The 23,577-nt window shown below is 34.5% G+C and overlaps 2 protein-coding genes across 5 annotated transcripts in view; one reads left to right on the top strand and one right to left on the bottom strand.

Annotated features, from left to right (window-relative positions):
* The window catches only part of Moe (moesin), a 39,005-nt gene extending 22,388 nt beyond the window's left edge, over positions 1-16,617 (bottom strand). Inside the window, exons 1-2 of one of the 2 annotated variants that reach the window (XM_018461713.1) lie at positions 16,393-16,617; positions 6,876-6,931 (exon numbers count right to left, since the gene is read on the bottom strand). In XM_018461713.1, the coding sequence (XP_018317215.1) occupies positions 6,876-6,887 (12 nt within the window). In that variant the 5' untranslated portion in view covers positions 6,888-6,931; positions 16,393-16,617. Of the gene's footprint in view, positions 1-1,001; positions 1,184-6,875; positions 6,932-16,392 lie in introns of those variants that run through there. The other variant, XM_018461712.1, reaches the window with a different exon arrangement.
* Positions 16,618-21,495: 4,878 nt separating this feature from the next.
* Herc4 (HECT and RLD domain containing E3 ubiquitin ligase 4) overlaps positions 21,496-23,577 on the top strand; it is a 9,333-nt gene continuing 7,251 nt past the window's right edge. Inside the window, exon 1 of one of the 3 annotated variants that reach the window (XM_018461685.1) lies at positions 21,496-21,643. The gene's annotated coding sequence lies outside the window, so the exon portion shown is untranslated. The other 2 variants (XM_018461684.1, XM_018461683.1) reach the window with 2 other exon arrangements.

Here is a 23,577-nt window from a genome sequence, read left to right as displayed (position 1 = left end):
GTTGCGTTAGCCGATCCGCAATGTCAGTAAAGGATTTTGATAGGCTAACACAACCAAAAATTGGCTGCCGTAACCAATTAAAAATGCTATGCCATATTTTACCATCTAATTTGCTGCAGCAGCCAATCTTTTTTTTCAGTGTACAAATGTAATTTAATTTTAATTTCGATTCAATTAACTCTTAATCTTCATCTAGTTCTAAGAATTAGAAAAAGATGAGTAAGTTGAATCGAGATTAAAGTTAATCTATACATTGGTAAAAACGGGTATTAATGACAGTGCCGGTAAAGAGAAATATCACTGAGATATGTTGTTCAAATATTGTTGAGAAAACTACTCAATTTACTTTCTTACTTTTTAAATAACGATTATCTTTAAAAAGAATGTTTTCTTGATAATAATTAATCTTAACATACTTATTAATAATTTTAGAAAAACTCACTATGTATTTATTTTCTTTTGAAGAATATCATAAAATTGATCGAAAATGATCTACTTCATGTAATAAGCAAATCGAATTTATTTTAATTTACTGATCTTGATGAAATATTAAAATTATTAGGATTCAGAATATATTTTGAATAAATTTAACTTGTGAAGTTGTAATATTTGCGAATATATGATATTTTTGAAATACTTGAAACAAAGTAATTATTGCTTGCATACATTATTTTTCTTTGTTATCGTTGCGTAATTCTTTTACTATATATAAAACTCGCGCAATACCGGCGTTGTTAAAAATAACAGAAAATAGAGACCTTTATCTTTTTTTAATTCTTAGAATTAGAAAAAGATCAAAGTAAATTAAACCGAAATTGAAACCAATCTATATTGATAGAAATGGACATTTGATCGATATCTCGTGAAAACAAGAAATCTAACTGCGAGATGTTTCTTCGAGGGCAAGCCTGTTCCGCAAAATTGCCGCAATCTCGATATATTTCTATCGCCAGTATACAGAATGAAGTTCAAACTAGTCGCGCCGGTAACGGCCGGCTTACCATCTTGCCGCCGGCAACCATGTCTGCGAGATTCGTCGAACACCTTCACGGCGCACAGCGAGAATCGAAAATTGCGAAAATCACGTCGCGAAGAGAGTACTCGGCGAACACAAGAAACTTCGAAACGCGACACAGTGACAGTACTTAATCGATGATGCAAAATTGACGTGATCGAGCGAAACGAGCTAACGCGATCGGCCTTCAAGCCGGTCTCCGGACAATGGGTCCGAAATACAAAACACAAGTGCAACTGCCAGCTATATCTCCCCCTTCTTCCACGCGACGCTCAACGCTGCAACGCTTCTCCCGCTCTGAATTCCGCGGCGGCGCGAGCGTGGTCACGTGGGACATGCCGATCGGCGGCGCGACAACGGCGACCAATCACGGCGCGCCGCGCGCGCCGGCAGATACCGGGTGCCGCGAAAGGAACCGACTCCGCCTGGCTCAACGCGTTTTTCGGAAACCGCCCGACCGATTTGCGAAGTGCGAACTGCTGCGAGCGAGCGACCGTTGCAACCGTCCTCTCATCACGCGCGCGAGCACGCTGATTCGTTGCATAATTTTTTCCCTTCTGCCGACGGACTTCCCGAGGACGAGGAAGTTCAAACGCGCGCGCGTTATTTATTCATCTCTGTGCGACAGTCAGATTGCGTTCCTGGTACAATACGGAGCGTAGGCGTAGAGAATGTGGCGCGGCTGCATGCTATTCGTATCGAGTTAACGCAGGATGTCCCGGCGAACGAGCAGGATCCTGTTTCACGAGATCGACGTTGTAATGCCCATATCGGATTAGAGATAGAGATTGAATTTAATCACAAGAATTCAATTAGAAGAAAGAAAATCATCAAGTTTAATGAATTGGCTTCGATGTGATTAAATTCAATTTCAATCTTCAGTCTGATACGGATATAAAGTAAAGTGATCAATTTTTTAAAAAGGGAAAAAGGGATATTTAAAAAAAATCAATATTAATTGTAATTAAAATTTAACAGATGAACGTTTTTTTAAAATTGTTAGTCAAACACATATAATATTATATTTGTAAATAACTAATAACTTATAACTAAAAATACATCAAGTTACGAGATCACATTTTATTTTTTTAAATTACACTTTTCTACTGAATGTTATAATATCTGGGTTTTAAATAAAAAATCATAAAATTCTTCACACGTTACTTAAAAATTATATTCCATACACTAAGAAAAAAATTTGTTCAACTAACTGAACACATTTAGTTGTTTGCAGATTTGGTTAATTCAACAAATTTTATTTAATCGAATTTAACCGTAGTCTGTTTAACATTGAACAGCTTGTTAAGCAGATTAAGATTAAATTCAATTAAATAAAATTTGTTGAATTAACCAAATCTGCTAAATGTGTTTAGTTAGTTGAACAAATTTTTTTTCTCAGTGTACTTAATACTTTCGCATTTAAAAAAGGGAAAATTCATAATCATGTCCTTAATTTAGGACGTGTTGTAAAGTGGGATAAAGAGTTAAAATTTGGGACTGTCCTTCCTAATTTTGGACGATTGGTCACCCCTTAGCATAAAATCCGTATAACACTACGCATTGGAGATTGAGAATTACGAATTGAAAATTAGAATTAAACCAGTTAGAGATCATTTTAATTTTAATCCGTTTTAATTGGCTGGATTCTAATATCCGATTCGCAATTTTCAATTTCTAATGGATGTGACATGGATTTAACGTTGTTCAATGGGCGTTTCAATGACGCTACGAGTCTTATAGCGTTACCTAATGGTACTATCAATTTTATTTGCGACATCAGCTATGACATCAAGGTCCGAGATATCTGGCTGCATTCAGCAGAAAAAACAGTTTGCAACTGTTGTAAGATTCTTGCAAATTACCATAATTTAACTATAACTTATAATCTTTTTTGAGAATACATATTTATAATTGTTTTAACATGCAAATATAGTCAATTGTGATATAAATAAGTCACATTGCTTAGAAATCTTTAATTTTTTCTTAACATATTTTTAGTATTATTATCATATATAAATAGTAAATGATTTTAATAAAAAAGTTTAATAAAAAATAAAAAAGTTACATCTCTACAATTGCGATTGCATTTAACGAATAAAAATATTTATTTTATTTACTTTTATCTTGATATTTTGTTATATTAATATTTAAAATTATCATAATTTATAGTACAATTTTTTCGTGTTTAAGAAAAGTATAGTATACATATATAGTTACTATTACTAACATTACAGCAGTAATAACTACATAAAGTAGAGTTTCTAACCATAATTATCCTACCTACATGTCACAAATACCAAACACTTTTCTTTCAATGTATATACATTTAGATCCAGTGAGGAATTAAGGGGGGCAAGAACAAATTGTATTAAAAAATCTTACAATAGTTGCTGCTTTTTCTGCTGAACGCAATCAATTTTTGTCGGTTCAATTTTTATGCCTCTCGTCCTGATCGTCTGATCGTTACGAGTCGCATAGAGTTGCGTGAAAACTAGCGTTCTGAAAAAAAAAATTCTTCTCTCAAAAAATAAATGCGCAAAGTCCAAAAGCTTCCGGCAGTCGAGCGAGTAGGACACTCGACGACCTCTCGGATGCGTTAAAGGCCGATGCCTTTCACGTTACGACACATCATTCCTTACGTCGCCGACCTATACACGGCACGAGATATCCGATTGAAAGGCGCAATGAATAAAATAAGAGAATGAAAATTTTAGATTCGTCTCAGCGATCGTTGATGCTATTTTCCGCTCGACTTTTAAGACCAAGAACGATGGAAATAATTCAGTACTTGATTTTTTTCCTCGAGTTTATAAGACTGTAGCATAGACTTTTGCATAATGCATAACGCAGAAGGGAATTACCTATCAAAGTCCTTTAATTTCGAGAATCCTTAATAATTATATCCGTTTAAAGTCCTTTAGACCGTAGTCCAAACTTATATATAACGCAATAAATAATACCTAAGAAAATGGATCAATCGAAGTCCTTCATTTCCTTCCTTTCCATGAAATAAAAGATTCTGATTGATTTTCTTATGCTTTATGCATTACGTGTTATGCAAAGGTCTGTTCTCCGGTCTTATACGCTGAGAGAAATGTTTTCTATGAATAACCATTTGTTTTATTGATGTGTGACTTACAAAAACTTTCTTATTTTTTAATTAAAAAATTTTTTTGTCCTAACCAAAATTTAATTGTTAGAACAATAAAATTTTTTAATTAAATAGTAAGAAAATTTTTGTAAGACATCACACAAAACATTTCTCTCAGTGTAAGAGCCCTCAAGAGCGCACAAAATGACATAAGCTGCATAAAGTCGCTGTTATGCTTATGCTCTGTTATACATTTCATGTATGACAAGCTTTACGCTATATAACGCATAAGACATAATAAATCAATTAATCAGTCTTTTATTTCATACACTGATTAGTTGATTTTCTTATGCCTTACGTCTGCCATAATCAGACTAGAGATTGAGATTGGATTGGAATTTAACCAATAAAAAGAAAGAAAAAACAATCTCAAGTTTAGTGAGTTTTGCTTTGATTGATTAAATTCCAATCTCAATCTCAATCTATAGTTTGATCACGACTTCATGTGTTATGCAGTGTTATGCAAAAGTCTGTATTGATGCAGTCTTTTATTTTCATTCTAGGGATGAAAATAAAGGACTCTTAATTTTCTTATGCGTTATGCAAAAGTTTGTGCTGCGGCTTTAAATCAGTTTCGCGTTATGCAACGCAATCGCTTCAGTTTTATGTAAATAAGTATCTTGATTTAAATAGACGATCGCTCGTTTCACGTAAACAATTCGAATTTCGTGAAAGAGCGTGAAACCACGTTCGATTGTGCGGAGAATTAAATGGGAAAGTAGTTTCTTTTTTAATCCAAAAAGAAATAGACTTACACGCGACTTGGAAGACCATTGTCTTTTTGTATACGTGTCACGAATTACATAATGAAGTTACATAAAAAAGAAATTCAGTCGTGAATGGCAGACGAGTCACAACACATGGTTATTTCTGCATAATGGTTATTTTTGCTCACGAGTGTTTATTACCGCTGATTGTAATAAAAGATATCTTGCGTAATAATGTTAAAAAAGAAGATAAAGCCGTCTTAAAAGCGGTGTACCTTCATGGCCTGCAGGAAATAACACAGATTCCGTTCATCATTCATTGCTTTGCTGTATCGAACAGAAAGATGTGTATCTTCTTCCGTTTTATTCGAACATCAAGTGCAAAGTATGCATGTCTATCCGGTCACCGACATCAGTTTAATTACACCAAATTACGAGTATCATGCATATGTTTGTGATTTACAAAAAAAAAAGCGACAAAAATTAACCCGTAACAGAAGCACATAGTTTTTGTAACGTTAAAAGAACATGTGGACCCACTAAAGTTTTTTGTTATTAGTTTTAAGTTTGAAAATTTTCAACTATATAAAAAATTGCAACACTTGACTTACAATTAGCATAAATATAGTACGATAATTAGAAAAATGTTCCAGGATCACCAGGATCTATACGTCCCAGTTACGAGTTAAATTAATTAAAATATCAGTTGATCCTCGTCTTTTCCGCTTCCTCTCCGAACGAACGAAATCTTTCAGGAGTTAAACTGAGATCAGCTTCACTTTCTGTAGATTTCTTAATTTTATCAGTTTACAATTCTTCTCTATTTTCTTATTTCACGGAGTCGATTAATTTGACTTTTGAAAAGCTCAAATGTTGCCAACATCGCGAGATGTATGGCCGTCACAAGTCGTGCGAACAAGTCGAATACCTATCTTATCGCAAGAAATTACTACAAAGTGAACGCGTGACGTTTTAGATAGGTATTGTAAAGCTCGATTCGACGGTATTCTGCGAATAAAATTGCAAAAAAAAAAATCGCAATTGTAATATTCGGATAATATATCAATGAGTTAATGAAAGGGGAGCTAATGATCTCCTGGGTCGTACCAAATTAATAATAATCAATTATCGATTTCAAAACAATATAATAAAGATTAGAAACATAAGGTCTAAAAATTAAAATTCTTGCAACGCAAACATAACATTCCGACCCATCAAAAGGTTATTCTCCGCGCAGTTAACAAATCATTATATAAATTTAATAAATACTTCAAATTTTAGAGTTCTTTGTTGAATTTCTTGATATAAAGGTCTGGTGAAGATGAAAAATGTCCCCCTATTCTTCTCATTGAGTTGTCTTGCAATGAACAATCGCGATTACAGTCTATTTCCAAAAGACTATTTCTGTCTACGTTAAAACAACTATTTCTGTCTACGTTAAAACTAAGTTAGAGCCATACTGTTGTATATTGGCTGTCAGGAAAATGTTATAACTAATGTGAGTGGCTGTGTGACAATGAGTCATTGTCACAGAGACATTCGCAATGAATGTGTGTGTGTGTGTGTGTGTGTGTGTGTGTGTGTGTGTGTGTGTGTGTGTGTGTGTGTGTGTGTGTGTGTGTGTGTGTGTGTATTTAATATTTGATTGTTATTAATTTAGCACGACCATCCAGCTTGACTTATTAATCCTCCTTTTATTATGTTATTGATTTACTATCTATTGAGCTTATTACTTGAATTATTTTCAGATAATATCTTCCCAGTATTTTTCCTAATGTCTTTCACTTGCTTCTCATTCTTTTAAATCTTTTCTCACAACAATAATACAAAATATTGGATTACTGTTAATTATTAAAGTGAGTACTGTTGCGTTTCAAGATTTTTTATCAGAAACCAATTATGGATTAATGTCCTAGATTATAAAATCGTCTTCTTCTAAAATCATCTCCAAAAATTTTAATACTAATAAGATAATTTAAGATATTTTAAGTGTGATACATACCGATTTCGGCATCGTGGCAGTTGTGGTTTTTCGTGCTAAACGGCGAAATTATCCCTCTGAAACAGACATAGAATATTGATTAAAATCGAGTTCCTTAAATGAAAATAATTGATATGCTCGAATTTGCGAAGCGCATTCGAATTCGTCATATTCTAATTCTTTGGATACATGGATGAAGTCTTCACGTGATTTTCATATTTAGACAGCATCTGGTATCGTGATACCATCATTGAAAATTATACTCTTTATACCTTGTTAATGTCATAACGTTCAAACATGTTAGCAGATAATTACAGCATTTGATCAAACGTTTAATTACAACAGAATCGACTAGATCTTGAGATGTTAAATAAGATGTTAAATCATGTATGTTTCTATAGAACATCAATTAAATCATTCTGTATCAGACATAGACATATGCATGTAATTAATCCGATATAAATCAGACTTTAAAAAAGCTGACAATGAGTATTGACTTTATGTGCGGAAATGCGTTCGCAACAAGCGATGTATATCATTCGTTGTCAATTGTGAATGTTATCAGAACGCTGATAAATCCTTGAAGATAGATCCTAGTTTAATTTTCTAAACTTTAATCACACATGATTTTTAGATAAAATTAAATTACACAACGTTAATTAAACTTTAAGTGAAACTTCTTCTGAAAAGTGAAGTCTACACTTAACACGAGATTAAAAATAGATAATTCCATCAAAGGATTTATCATCGATTCTAATTGATATCGAGATACTGTTCTGCGAACATTGCGATTCGTCACGCTATTTTAAGTATAATATAAATCATAATAATAAAGATTTTATAAACAACGATGTTGACGTATGCACAAAGATTGCGTAAACTTCCTCCTCGCAGTCGTGAAATATATTAAAATAATAAGATCATGTATAAAATTTTATGTATATATAAATGAATTTAAATAACCATTTTACAATTCACGGCGATATATTGTTATTTTAATTAATATATAACGTATTTTAATTAATTCAAAAAAATTCAAGAAAAAGGAAATTATAAAAATGTAAATACTCTCTAAATCTGAATTAGTGGATAGTCACTAATTACCCAGTGGCATACTTGACACTGATAATCAGTGAAGTTCAACTAAAAAAGAAAAAATGTTTGAGAGAGAGAGAGAGAGAGCGTTATATAAAATACTAATATTTGCACGTTAATTTCAATCTTCCAATACCATATTCATTAAATTTAAGCACTAAAACAAGTTAGTTAGATCACATAATAAAGATTAGCTAGGTTAGGGATCTCACATTTAATTCACTGATTACCAGTGGCATACTTGGCACTGATATCAGTGATTATCCACTGATTCAGATTTAGAGAGTAGCAATGAAAAAAATAATAAAAATAATGATATAAAATATATATAAAAACGTCTTTTTATTAAATAATAAGATTATAATCTTTATTGACAACGTAATTAATTCACACAAGAATTTTAACGTCACAATAGTTAATTTTAATTACCAGCGACGCATTAAATACCGGATGCAAACTCATTGTTAGATGAGTTACTTTCACCGTAATGAAGATGCGGCCCTTCAGTGACAAGTTTCACAATTGTGCAGCTAATTATTATTATCATCATTATCGTAAACTAGAAGATAGATATAGAAGATAGAAATAGATATATCTTGTTGCACAAGAAACAATTATGCAAAGAATTCTTAATACCCACGTCACCCTACATCCGGTGTATAAAATAAATCTCTACGTAAATAAAAATTATTTTATGTAAGAATTAATGCAGGATTGACCTCATTTTCTGCACTTAATATATGAAAGAAGAAAATATCGTTTCGAAATTATAATTTTTTTTGAAAAATAATTTTGTACAACCAAAATAATTTTATAATAAAGAATCAGCTCTTGAGCTTTGTTATAAAATTATTTTGATAGGTCAAACAAAATTATTTTCAAATTTACATCTAGCTAAATTTTTAGATACTTCAATAAAATAATTCTTTTCGTGTACACTGGAAAAAAATTTACTATATCTTGATAAATATTTTTTTAAATATTTGTAAGTAAACATTTACTTATAGTAAATAAATATTTACTCAATAAAAAAAAACCGATAGTTAAATCAAATTAATGATTCTTGTATCAAATAAATATATGTCAAAAGTCAGTAAACGTTTACTTATAAATATTCAAAAAACATTTATTAGGATTAATAATAAATTTTTTTTTCAATGTAGGAATAACAGTCAGCCATATAAGGTTACATAAGCCTGTCGTTGCGTGTACACGCCTTGGATGCGGGCTGTAACACGGGCATTCAACTACCTGTTACCACTCGTTACTCTAATGTTCGCGAGCTTGCCAATCTTTCGGTAAACTTTCGTAATCCCCCCTTTGATCTCCGTCTGGCTCTTTCCAGCGCCGGATTTAAAACCCGGACGACGAGCCGCAGGGAGGGGGACAACGGGTTGTAATGCAAATCCTCCGCGTGACCGACATCCGCCGCGATCACCGAGGAGTGTCCGATCGTCGTGATCTGTCCCGTCGTCTAGCATTCCCCCTTTATCATCTAGGACCCAACCCACCGTCCAGACGTTCGTTGAACCGTCCGTTATCTCTCGCCTCTCGGCTCTCGTCGCGCACTCGTCGAAAGGTCGACGACGCGGAGAATGGGATACGCGCCATTTATCGATAACGGCAACCGGAAGGATGAATAAAATAATTATGGCAATTTAAAGGAATTCCTCTTAATCAAAATACTTTAATCCCTTCAGACCCTGTGTACCTTGTAACGTACATCAAATTTGAAGACATCCATTGAAATTATTTAGTTCTATCACCTGAAATCAAAAGTATATAAAAACGTATGTTGGAAAAGTCAAAATTTTGAAAAAAACAATTTTTAGTATTATGAATTACTTATTAAAGTGCCTTTGAATTAAAAATTTTTTTTAACATGGTCTAGTATTTTTTTATCATGGTGACATTCAAGACAGGTCTGAAAAGATTAATCAACTGGATGAAAATTATTAAGAAATTATTATGACGATTATTACACTGAAAAAAAAAATATAGTCAATTTTAATAAATATTTAATTAAATACTGCTAACTAAATATTTAATAAGTATAAAGATATATTTATTTGATACAAGAAACATTAATTTGAATTAACAATCATTTTTTTTACTGAACAAATATTTATTTATTGTAAGTAAATGTTTAGTTGGCAGTATTGAACTAAATATTTATTAAAATTGATTATATTTTTTTCTCGGGGTATATTAATTATGTTAATGTAAAATGTTCGTTATTATTTAAGCAATGAACAAAGCGTTACGTCATCATAATGACGTATGAGACACCTAATAGTCGTATTAGAGAAGCTATTTATGCAACTACGATATGAAACGATATTCTGTTCGACCTTGCTGATACAAACGGTATAAAAAAGATGAAAAACCATCAGGCAATTAGTATATCTTTTACGATTCACGATCGTTCAAGCGTCACGTCCGTTTAAAAACATTTATTTGTACAGCGTATCGTATCTCGAGCGTGGCCAGGCATTAGAAATACGCTATCGATCTACCAAACTGCGCTATCGATTTATCTTAATTAATCTCTAATGTTTTATTCGCTTTTACGATAAGGGCGAATTCCGTTAGCGATTGCTCGAGCTGATATTAAAACTCCTATGTAGTCACTGCGGCCATATTGGATCATGATGTCATAAGCGAGAAATAACACGGTGAAGTTTCCTACGTGTGTCCATTTGTAAACAAAGAAAATTTGGGTAAAACAAAATAATTTTAAGATACTTGTAAAAATGGAAAAAAGCTATCCTTTCCTTCTCTGACTATCTTGGAAGGAATATAATGTCGATAATCTGCAGTTATGATGTAAAACGCTATCATTAGTGACATCATGATTGTGTTTGTTAGCGTTATCTGCAGCTCTGAGGACATCTCGTAGTGCTAAATAATATAACGAATAAAGTTTCTTCGAACGCATCCAAAACTGTTGAAGCCTATTGATTGGCTGCAGGATAGAGATGTCCGAGAACCATTCTGTCATGCAGCCAATCAATAGGCTTCAAAAGCCTTGTCGTACTGATACGGGCATCACAGCCGTCACATCTTACGGCTAGATACGACTGTTTAATTATCATCCCGTGTTTACATTCGATGCGATCTTGACATTGGGCAAATAATATACGGAATCATGTCCCGGCATTTAAATGCTTATCACCATTTAACGCCACTTAACGCTCAGCTGTAACTACTATTTATATGAAATGTAACGATTCGGGCGCGACAAAGATCTTGTCTTCGCGAAAGAATTCGAAATCGACGTAAGACATGTGAATATCTTAATCGTTAAATGCGTGAGAATTCTCGATAGTTCTAATAATAATCCGATTCATTTCATCGATAAACTCTAATCGATTACTGATTACGGATCGCATTGATCTTTTAACCTCGTAATTAATTTTTAATTTGCCGTAACGTATAAAGTACGCTGCAAATCAAAGTGTGTAAAAAGTGATTACAATGTGTATGTGCGATTAGCTTTCCGTGTAAAGATAAACTACATACAAAAATAGATTTACATATTTAAACGTATAGTGTCACTTTTATACGGAAAATTAATTACACATGTTGTAATCACTTTTTACACACTTGGATTTTAAGTGTAATATAAAAGAATAGTGTAAAATAAAAATGTAAAATAAATCCTTTATATGATTATTTCCCTAAGAGTGGCTACTTTTTATTTGCGCGATAATTTACACGGTAGATTTGTTTGTGAGTGTCGTCACACGAGATGCAAGGTCATAGATCGCTGTAATTAAACTGTACGCCGAGTTCAATACACGTGTAATTAATAGCTGACCTATGTGACGAACGTCCGGTCTCCTTCCAAGAGAATCGCGACGATGATTTTTGCGGAACAAAGCCCGGAAACCGATGTTTCCTCAGAGAAAATCCAATCCGTTGTACTCAATTCTTCTGCCTTCCGAACATACGATTTAGTGTGTCATTGAGTCTGAGATTCAGAATTCTACGAAAAAAGCAGCGATTTAAAAACTCATTTCAAAACTAATTGTTATAATCTTAATTCTTAAGATTAATATCTTAACAATTTTTATCTCAATTAAGAATGTAAACATAAATACAATACAATTAAGAACGTAAACTTTTTTTAAGATTATAATCTTAATTTTTGAGATTACAGTGTTAAAAATTTTTATAATCTTAATCGTACTTCTTAACTCTTAAAATTATGATCTTAAAAAAATTGTTATGATCTTAATCGCACTGTAGGAATATTTTTTTGCAGACCGTTTTTATTTTTTTTTTTACATGTGTAACAACATAATATAATAACGAATTAAATTAAATATAAATGCACCTACATGTTCCTGTTTGTTTAACCGATTTACTTAATGCCATCGACAGAGGTGTATAAATGTACTGAGAGATAAATGAAAAACAATTAAATAATTATACGTATATTTAAATGACATTATATATTGCGTCACTCTCTTAAATAATTATTCGTCAAAGATAAACATCCAGATTTTCGTTTGTTTTACAACGACCTGCAAATAAGATTTAAGATTGACAGTCATTGAAATATCAACAATGCGGAAGGAAGCCATACAGTTTACCGCGATAATCCTTATTGTATGAGTCTGTGTATCCGAGAATAATAAATCCTTTCCGCATAAAAAAAAAAACAGAGGACCGCGATGATTCAATTCCGCCGCAGAATAAAATACCGGATGACATCACCAAGAAAATATATATACAATGTCGAAACGTAGCGCTGTCACTTCGGGCCAATAAATACAAACGTATCTGACGATCGAAAGACATTAATTCAAAACTGTCGACAGCTTTCTTTAAAAGACGTGTAATTCATAACCATTAGCACGTTCGATTCTCTTATTTTTACAAGTGTAACAAGAAAGAATTAAAAACACAATTAGTTCACGTCTTAAAATAATTGTGCCTGGAAAGAACGATTTTGGAAAAGTATTTAAAAATTTAAGTGGATTTAGATCTAAAAATAATTTTGTTCAACCATCAAAATAATTATGAGTTAAGCTGATAAAAAGCTGCTAAAATTATCTAAATTTTTTGCAGCATTGCTCATCATGCTTGAGGTTTCTATATAATTATTTTGATGATTCAACAAAATTATTTTTAGATCCGTATATGGTTAAATTGTTTTAGATAATTTAGCAAAATCGTTCTTTCCACGTAACGTTTCATGTATGTCAAAATGTAAATCAATCCATTTCTGCAATTAGTAAAACTTAAAAATAATAAACTAAATTTGAGTTAAATTTAATAAATTTTCTTATGTTAAATTGTTTAACGCTATTATTTTAGTTAAATTAGCTACATATTGAGCAGAAACAATGGCGAGTCACAGAAATAATTCAAGTTGGATATAATTTGACACGACATTATTTAACAACATTGAGTGTCCTATATAATTATTTTAATAGTCCAACAAAATTATTTTTAGATCTGTATTTAACTAAAACAAATTTTTAGATATTTTAGCCGTCTTTTCCATGTAATATGTACACCAATTTATCGTCGAAAAAAATGCTAGAAAAATGCAGAGAAATTACAAAAATTTGCACGTGAAAAAAAATTGGAGTTAATAAAGTTTTCGATTAATAGCGTGCCAAATTAATTTTCTCCGTGTGAGAAACGTGCTTCAACAACGGTACTCCTCTCGTGTCTTTTCTTCGTCACAAACTGTACCTATGTTATTCGTGACGATCGTGATCGACACGAACGCAGGACTAGCGGCGACCACGTTTAAACGCTACATGTGCGACGAGAATGAACGTCCAAGGATTTCTCAACGAGAAAGGCGCCGCAGGGCGAACGTGCGGATGGATACCATCGTGCACCGTAACCTCTGTACGATTTAGTGAGAGGTGAAGACGCCCGTATTGCGGGTATCAAGATGGGTTCGGGATGGACGTGTCGAACCGCGGAACACCCGACACCACTTCCCGTCCCGTTCTTACAGTCATCATGAGTACGACTGCTGACAAGCGTAATCAGGGGCAACGAAAGTGGAGAACGCGATTCAACGCGTTCTGGAATTGTCAACCTGGCGATTCCTTTCTAAATCTGTGCTCCAGGTGTTATATAAAACAAGGTGTCGCTCGTGCAAGTTACTTAATGGATTCTTGTACCAAATTTGGTCACTTGCATAAAATTCGTGTCACACTACGTTCTGGAAACTGAGAATTGTGGATTAGAAACTGGAATTCAACCAGTCGGATAATTTTAATTTTAATTCGTTTCATTCTGATTAGCTGAATCTAATTTTCAATTTTTCGATCTCTAATGTGTTGTAGAGTGACAGACTTTACGTTGGATTAGATTACACTGAATTATACTAAACTAAAAAGTTAAAACTAAAAAGATAAGTGTAACAAATGTAAATATTTTAAACAATTCAATTTGTGATAACATCGTCACGTTATTTGACAAGATATACATGTATTATTTTATTGTCAAAGTTGATTATATTATGCCACTGCATTTAATACTTTATAAAGCAGCCTTTAATGTGCTAATCCGGTATAGTGTAAAATGATCAAATTCATCAACAAGCCTTTTCATAATATATGGTTACCTAAACTATTATAGATTAAAGGTTATAAAAAATTTCATCACTGAAATTCATTCATGAATATTTCTTAGTAACCTTTACTATTTACATAATTATAAATAGTGAAAACGGGCTTTAAATAAACTTGGAGATGTTGTGTTTGTCATTTCTGTCACTAGGTTTTCAATCGCAAGATCGAAACTGGGAGACTGTCGCTTGGGATTTAATAGTGAGATCGAAGCCCGAGTTATTTAGGTTTTCTGTTATTTAGGCTTTTAATAATAAGATTGAAAACTTTCATTGTAGCTCGAGATTAATTGAAGAATGTTCGTTATTGTCAGTTTGTCATTCTAAATCGTTAACGGAAAGTCGTCAAAATATTTACGCCGAAAACATCACAATATTTGTCTTAAATATGTGCTGGCAAGTTTGGGACACCCTATGGATGGAAAAGGAAAATATGCGGGTGCAACCAGATCAGCCGATTGATCAATCAATTTATCGTTCTATATCTCTTAATATAACAATAAATCACATTTCTAGTTCCCCTATATTTCTAAATTGGCAGGAAATATATAATTATTAAACTATATAAATATTCTAATAACTATAATAAATAAATGTAACTAATAAATGTGATTATTAAAAAATATATGTATTAAACGTCAATTTATTAACAATTAATACTAAGTATAATACTAAATCACATCTCTATATTTTTAAGAGCAAGAAAAACAATTTATTAGCAGTCGCTTTACTCGATCAATTTACAGTTTTCTGAATTGTTTTTCAACTTGATATAGAAAAAGAATTATTCCATCTTTTAGTACAATAATAAATCATATCCTTAATTCTCCTATATTTCTAAATTAGCAGGAAAAATATAATTTATCAACATTCGCTTTGCTTGATCAAAATTTACGTTTTCTATTTCTTGAATCACTCTTCAACTTCAATATAGTAAAAAAAATCATTCCATATCTCTTAATATAATAATAAATTATTTCTTATTCCCTTATATTTCTAATATAGCAAAAGAAAATTAATTAAACGTTAATATTAACTGTCGCTCTTTTCTTGAATTACTTTCCAACCTCAATATAGAATTACAATAAGTTATGATTTGCTAATTGAATGAGTTTCGTCGAACTTAATTAAATTTTTTGTTTCTTTACAAGTCAAACAATGAAACAATTAGGAATCAGTCGATTATCGTTGATTATCAATTAATTAAATATCCATTAATATACATATATGTACGTACATATATACGATCTACGAAGAATCAACCCGCCCAAATCATGGCAAGGCGGAATCGACGTTGGCAAACGTGGCACACAGAGAGAAAAGAAAATTAAGTTAAACGCAGTTAGCTTAACCGACGTCGGTACAATCGAACCGGTTTTCCGGTGAACCGAACCAACCTCGATTCCCTCGTTCCTTCCCGGGGATATATCACGTTCCGAGTTGTAACGTGCACTGCGAGAACGAGGAAAAAAGAGGTAAGTTTGCGGTAACCGGCGCGGCGTCGTCGTTACGAGGTCGACCCCGCGAGTCGCCTTCGGTTGACCGACTCTGGGAGTCCTCCGGCTCTTCTTCTCGTCACGCGTTTCCGATCGCGAGATGCAATTCTCTACGAGGATCGAACGTAACCGGGATGTATCGCCGCGTAACCGACGTTACCGGCAACAATCCCGCAAACGTCTCCGGCGCTACGACGATGACTCGACCTTCTTCGGCGATCGAGCCTTAAACTCTTTTTTTCGTGACACGACGATGACGGCGAAGGAGGAGGAGGAGAATGACGAACGTAAGCCCCGCGTGACGACGTCGGCGACGTCGGGCGACGTCGACGGCGCGCGCGCTTACCTGATTAACCTGATTCTTCTTGCACCCGTGGATCCCGTGACACGTGTGACGCACCGCATCCACGACGTTGGACCGCCTGGCGCTCACACTCGCGCTACTAACCCCACGACTAAACCGGCGAAACAGGAAATCGCACGATCCACACCCAAAAATCCCGTCACGTTCGGAAAATACTGACACCTCACTGATAATATGGCCGCCGCCGCCTGTCCGTCCGTTCGTCCATTCGTGCGCGGTGCGCTCAAGAAGCGGTGATTTAACGGCGCGGAAAGGGGTAATGAGGGGAAAAACGAGCACGAATCACGCACTTGACGAAGATGCGTCGCTCGCGATTTAGAGAATTCAAGAGACACATTGGGCTCATTCAGCGGACTCAACAGTTGAGTGAGCGCTCGCTGTTATTGGTGTATTCTTTTAGATCATCCAATCATAATTTTAGATCTAGAAGAATACGTTAATAGCAGCGAACGCTCACTCAACAGTTTTGCAACCGTTTTATGATTGTCTGCTGAGATAGGACCATTCTTCTAGATCTAAAAGTATGATCCAATTAGCGCGAAGGAAACTTCCAACAGTTGCAAAACAAACGTTCTGCTGAACGCAGCCATTGGCCGCGTTCAGCACGAGCGCTTATGCGGGGTCTACAATAGATGCGTTCAGGGAGACGCTATTAGCGCTATTGTGTCATTCTATCCTTGTTTTACGTCTAATAAACAACGAAGATAGAATGACAGAGTAGTGCTATTAGCGTCTACCCGAACGCACCAAATAGAAGTCGTAGCAGTCGTAGGGTTTTAAGTCGTAGAAAATTGACCAATCACATGCGGGATCTACAATAGAAGTCGTAGAAAATTGACTAATCACAGTCGAATATGAGAAGAATAATCAACTACAGTTGATTTTCTACGACTTAAGACCCTACGACCGCTACGACTTCTATTGTAGACCCCGCATTAAGTCGTAGAAAATTGACCAATCACAGTTGATTATTCTTCTCATATTCGACTGTGATTGGTCAATTTTCTACGACTTAATGCGGGGTCTACAATAGAAGTCGTAGCGATCGTAAGGTCTTAAGTCGTAGAAAATTGACCAATCACAGTTGATTATTCTTCTCATATTCGACTGTGATTGGTCAATTTTCTACGACTTAATGCGGGGTCTACAATAGAAGTCGTAGCGATCGTAAGGTCTTAAGTCGTAGAAAATTGACCAATCACAGTTGATTATTCTTCTCATATTCGACTGTGATTGGTCAATTTTCTACGACTTAAGACCTTACGATCGCTACGACTTCTATTGTAGACCCCGCATTAGTAAGCACTTTGCACCGATTGGCTTAATTATTTTTAGATCTAACGCTGATATTACGTTTGTCGTACGACGAATGTAACATTAGATCGAAGCCTTGATTGCGTTCAGCAGAAAAAGTAACTTTGCAATTCTTCCTCGCTGGACCCAAATGTACAAATCAATCGTATCAAAGGCCGGTATTCATAGTCAGTTCTTATATTCAAGACCGTCTTAAGTTCGGTCTTGAGATGTCACGAACCAATCAGAAGGCCGCATTAGTGTTTTGAGACATTACTTGAGACGATCTTGAAATAAGAACCGACTATGGTTGTGTTCCAAAATTTACTGCCAGTACTGAAAATCTATAGTTCACGTTACGTGCACTATAGATTTTCAGTACTGGCAGTAAATTTTGGAACACAGCCATGAATACCGGCCATAGTCAGTTCTTATATTCAAGACCGTCTTAAGTTCGGTCTTGAGATGTCACGAACCAATCAGAAGGTTGCATTAGCGTCTTAAGACATTACTTGAGACGGTCTTAAAATAAGATCCGACTATTGAACAAAGAGAAGCCTGAGAGTGGCCATGCCCGGGATTTAGCTGCAACCTTACTTTGAAGCGCCTCTATGTCCACAAAACGTGGACATTGAATTACGTAGCCAGTGTCCACGATCCCGTCGGTAATGTCCATGATTTTTTGATTCCCGGGCTCTGAAATCCCGGGCATGACGCTCTGAGGCCGGAATCAGGCCGGAATCAGACTAGGCATCAAAGATTGAGCTTGCTTTCCAGCAAGGACATAGGCCGGTATTCATAGTCGGTTCTTATTTCAAACCGTCTTAAGTAATGGTTGCGTTCAGCAGACTCAACAGTTTTGCAACCGTTTTATGATTCTGCGCTGAGATAGGACTATTCCTTTAAATCTAAAAGTATAATCCAATCAGCGTGACGAATCATAAAACGGTTGCAAAACTATTGAGTCTGCTGAACGCAGCCATTTTTTTTTTTGACAAAGCGGCTAACCTGCTCGCCAAGCAAATGAACATAATTGGTTGTTACTTATAGATCCAACCAATCATATTCAATCGCTCGGTAAGCACGCCTAGCCGCTTTGCCGTCTTGAACTCGCCCAATGTCTTAAGACGCTAATGCGGCTTTCTGATTGGTTCATGACACCTCAAGGCTGAACTTAAGACGGTCTTAAATATAAGATCTGACTATGAATACCGGCCATAGTCAGACACTGTTTAAGTCCGGATCTACAATAGTTTTAAGCCTTAAGCCATAAAAAATGGGCGAATCACAGTCGATTATTCCCCTCGGATTCGACTGTAATTGGTCAATTTCTTACGGCTTAAGGCACCTATTATCTTAAAACACCTATTGTAGATCCGGACTAACACAGTGAATCGTTTTATCCTTGTTGTTTGCCAACGTTAAACAAGGATGAAACGACTCACTGTGTTACACAGTGTCTGACTGTGTCCTTGCTGGAAAGCAAGGTGAGATTGAAGATTGAAAGATTGAAATTTGACCAATCAAAACAATAGGAGTTAAAATTTCTTTGTCCTTATTGGTCAAATTTCAATCTGCAATCTTCAATCTCAATCTTTAATGCGTAGTCTGATTCCGGCCTCAGGCTTCTTTCTGCTATGAATATCGGCCAAAGAATTTTACATTAGTTGCAAAGTTGGTTTTCTGCTGAACGTAGTCCTTATATCCAAGATGCTAGAAATGGATTCGGATGGAGATAGAATTGACCAATCGCATTGGTCATGTGACCGTACTGTTCAAATGTGATTTGGGCTGTGTTCCAAATTTACTGCCAGCACTGGAAATGCTATAGTTTACGTCACGTGCACTATAGATTTCCAGTGCTGGCAGTCAACTTTGGAACACAGGTCTTGTTAAAATGATGAAATCGTCTGTAATACCGACGAAACATGCATTTCGTATTTTTCCATTTTTTCCGTTTTTTCTTTATATAGAATAAAAAATTCTTTCTTCAAAATAAAAGCAGAGAGAAACCTGAGAATGGACATTCCGGCCTTTCTCATGTACATATCAAAAACGAATAATCAACTTCGATTCTTCGTTCTTGCCTAACCCTCGTAATAGCATGGAAAAGAACCACGAAAACGTGAACATTACCCTACGAAATTTGATACACGAAAAAGACCGGGACGTCCACTTTCAGGTTTCTCTATGATAAAAAAACGCAAATTATAGTTGTAGAAAAATACAATCCAGTATGAGAAATAAAAAAATTGTAAGTTACAGTTTCCTATTACCACGTAGGTTAATTATTTCTTTCCATATCAAAATTCGCAACTCAAAATACTATAACGAGAAAATATTCAAAAAATTAAATTAAATTATATTATCTGGAAATTTTTATTTTAAGTGAATATTAGTCCGACGAGATACTATTAAAAATTGCAGATTTTATGGAAGTTCACGACTACAAATTAAAGTGATTAATAGTAAGAAACTGATAATATATACTAATTTTATAATTTATTAATTTCGTAAATATATGTACTGTGATTTTATAAAATCACAGTAATAAGTATGTATACTTGTAATGCTATAATATCTTTTTACTTTTATATTGCCGCAAAATTATAACTTTTTTCTCTAAAGTTATCAAATATAGGATATATGATAACTTTAGAGAAAAGAGTTATAATTTTGCGACAATATAAAAGTAAAAAGACACATTATAGCATTACAAGTATACATACTTATTTATGCCACACTTATATAATAAAAAATCATAAATTTAATAATATAATATCCGAATATTTATATAATATTATAATATTTTACTTGGAAAATCTATTTTATCAACATCGATCAAGTTCAGCCGTTGCTCCAGTATTCCTTTAATTATTCTCTCTCTTTCTCTATTTGTACTAATTCCTATTTTATTTTTTACAACTTTTATCAGAGCCGTATAAGAGATATTTATTGATAATAAGATATAAATTAACCGACTATCTACATTTATTTGCATTATTTTCGATGCAGCAAAAAATGTCGGAGTCCTTCAATTATGTTCTTCCGCGTTTCTCGCATTTCCCCTTGTTTATTGTTTACAAAAATGTATTTAGCAGGGTTGGATAGTGCTAAATTAAAAAGATAAAAGTTAATTTAAAAAGTTAAAAAATTAATTAATTGTAACTTAACTAAGTTACATTTTAGAATCTTAATTTATAATACTTTTTAATTTAATTTAGTTACATTTTCGATAACTATTAATTTTTAATTTGATTTTTTTTTAAGTTAATTTTCAGATACAATATGAGAAAATAATGAGTATATAATTTAGTAATTTTATATTGTATAATCGTTACTTGTGAACAAAAAAATAACCAAATTCTTTAATAAATATATTGTGAGAAAGGAAAAATACGAAAAATTATGTAAAATGGTCAAATTTTTTTTTCTTTTTTGGTTGTTCGTTCGGATCAAATTTAACTTTTGACTTTTCAATTATTTTTTTTATTAACTTAACTTTTAATCCAATTAATTTCATTATGGATTAACTTGTATTTTAATTAAGTTAAATTTTCGAGGCTGTTAACTTTACCTTAACTTATTAGTTAAAAAAAAGGTAACTTACTCAACCCTGGTATTTAGGGTTGACTTTTTTTAATAATTCATATATTCCAGATATTTCCTCCTGGCTGCTTTATATTCTTGGTTGCGGTTTTTTTGTACTGTCAATCGCTTGCACCGCGCAAGCGGGAGGCTATATATATATACATATATATATTTTATATATATATATATATACACGCCAAGCTATATGAACGCGCACGTCAGCTGTATGCGGTATCTGATTATCGTGGATTACCGCTCGTCATGTCAGTTTAGAGAAACGTTGTGATTGTCATTCGTCGATTTCGATTGTTTCGCTTTCCGGCCGGGGGGGACGATAATCCACTATAATGTAAGTGAGGTGTGTTCTCAGACTTGATAAATAATAACAATAGACCGAAGCTATGTGAACGGCACGAGCGACACATCGCGTCTTCCTCGTTCTCGCTCGTTCTCGTTTACTTGTTCCGCGCAACAAGTTCTGTTTTGTGCGTCGATCTGCAACGATGTGATAACCTAAACCTAAACAGAAACGTCGCCATTTCGACGATCTTGGAGGTATACCAATCAACAACCGTTCGTGACAGAGTTCAAGAACGATCGGATTTCCGATAAGCTTCGCTGTTATTCAACAACAATCCTAGCAAAAATAAAGATCGAAGTGTAAAGCCAGTGGCACACGACGCGTGTTTTCTTACACGATTAAGAGTACTTGTATTTTAGTAAATTACTAGAAATTCTGCATTCTGTGTGGTGCAATGCTAAGAATTTACTAGACATAGGCGATCCGGCAAGAAAACAACATCGTGTGACGCTGATTCAGGTCAAACAAAAATATAAGAAGAAAATAAGACAGAAGCGTAAATGAATTAGCTTCTGAAATGCGAAAATTGGGACAACCCAAACGTACCTAAAAGAAGCGCGTATTTCTGTCGCTTTCCCCTTACATTCAATTTATGTTCCGATTTTTATAGATCCTTCTTTCTCGCTCTTGTTTCGACAAAACTCGTGATTGTTTCAGGGTTCTCTCTATCCTCTAAAGATAAATCGAAATTAAATTCTAAAAACTAGAAAAAGATAAAAAGTTAGTTAAACTGAAATTAAACTTAATCTACAAACAGCCATAAGAATTAGAAAAAAGATGAACTGAGCAAGTTGAACAGACATAAGAAAAGAATGAAAAATAAGTTAAAAATTGAGTTATTTTTAACCCGGCCGAAATTTAGGTTAATTTATACTGATAGAAACGGATACTAGTAATATTAGTCGACACAAATATCGTTCCTGCCTTAAGGGGATCCTAAAGCCGTCTGTATTACCGACTAAATCGTAATTTTTGTACAACAAATACTTTTTTTCTCTTTCACAGATTCGAAATCCCTTTTCCAGAATTAAAGTACGCACATTAATACGTGTTTGGGAGGTGGAATTTATGCCGAGAACGACAAAAAATTTTTCCTAAGATTTCAATTTCGAAATTTTTTGTCGTTCTCGGCATAAATTCCACCTCCCAAACACGTATTAATGTGCGTACTTTAATTCTGGAAAAGGGATTTCGAATCTGTGAAAGAGAAAAAAAAGTATTTGTTGTACAAAAATTACGATTTAGCCGGTAATACAAATAGCTTTAAGATTCCCTTAACATTCAGTAAGTAACAAAGATAGAACGTGACTAATCGTGTCGACTCGTGTCACCAAGTGGGAAGTACCCAAAATCGTCGTTCCAAAAAAAAAAAACCGGAGAACCGAGAGAAGAGGAGAAACTGCAACTTCACGTTTTACGCGACGTCATTCCACGTTCTGGATCGACGTCACGAGATCATCGAACGATCGCGAACAATCGAACTCGCTCCAAGTCATTCCGTTCGCATTTACATTTTATGTTTAGAACGTTGGGAGGGGTTCCGAGGGATCGTTCGTTTCGTCTCCCTCCAACGGTCTTTTCCATCTGTTCCGTCCAACGTCTTTATATATACATTCCTTTCTTTATCGTTCCTGGGACGATGAGCCTGAGGAGCGGCGGAGGAGCAGGCTCGCTCGAGAATATTCGCTTTGCGAAGCGTTTGACGAAGGTGCCCGAGCTAACCTCCGCCGCGTTACCGAGTCTCCTACGCTTCCGTTTCGTCTGGCTTTGACACGCGGTGCGGACACGAGGACTTTGGCATCTGCCTAGCCACAGTCCGACGGCCGGAGTCTGCCGGAGTTGACGCGCGCTAATCGCGACAGACGCGCGGATAGTCCTCGTGACCGCCTCCGCAGCGACTCGGAGTACTCGGACGTGTCCGG

This window comes from Mycetomoellerius zeteki, unplaced genomic scaffold (assembly GCF_001594055.1).
Source record: "Mycetomoellerius zeteki isolate Tzet28-1 unplaced genomic scaffold, Tzet1.0 scaffold126, whole genome shotgun sequence".
In the NCBI taxonomy this organism is placed as follows: Eukaryota; Metazoa; Arthropoda; class Insecta; order Hymenoptera; family Formicidae; genus Mycetomoellerius; species Mycetomoellerius zeteki.
This window is presented reverse-complemented; position numbering and strand designations above follow the sequence as displayed.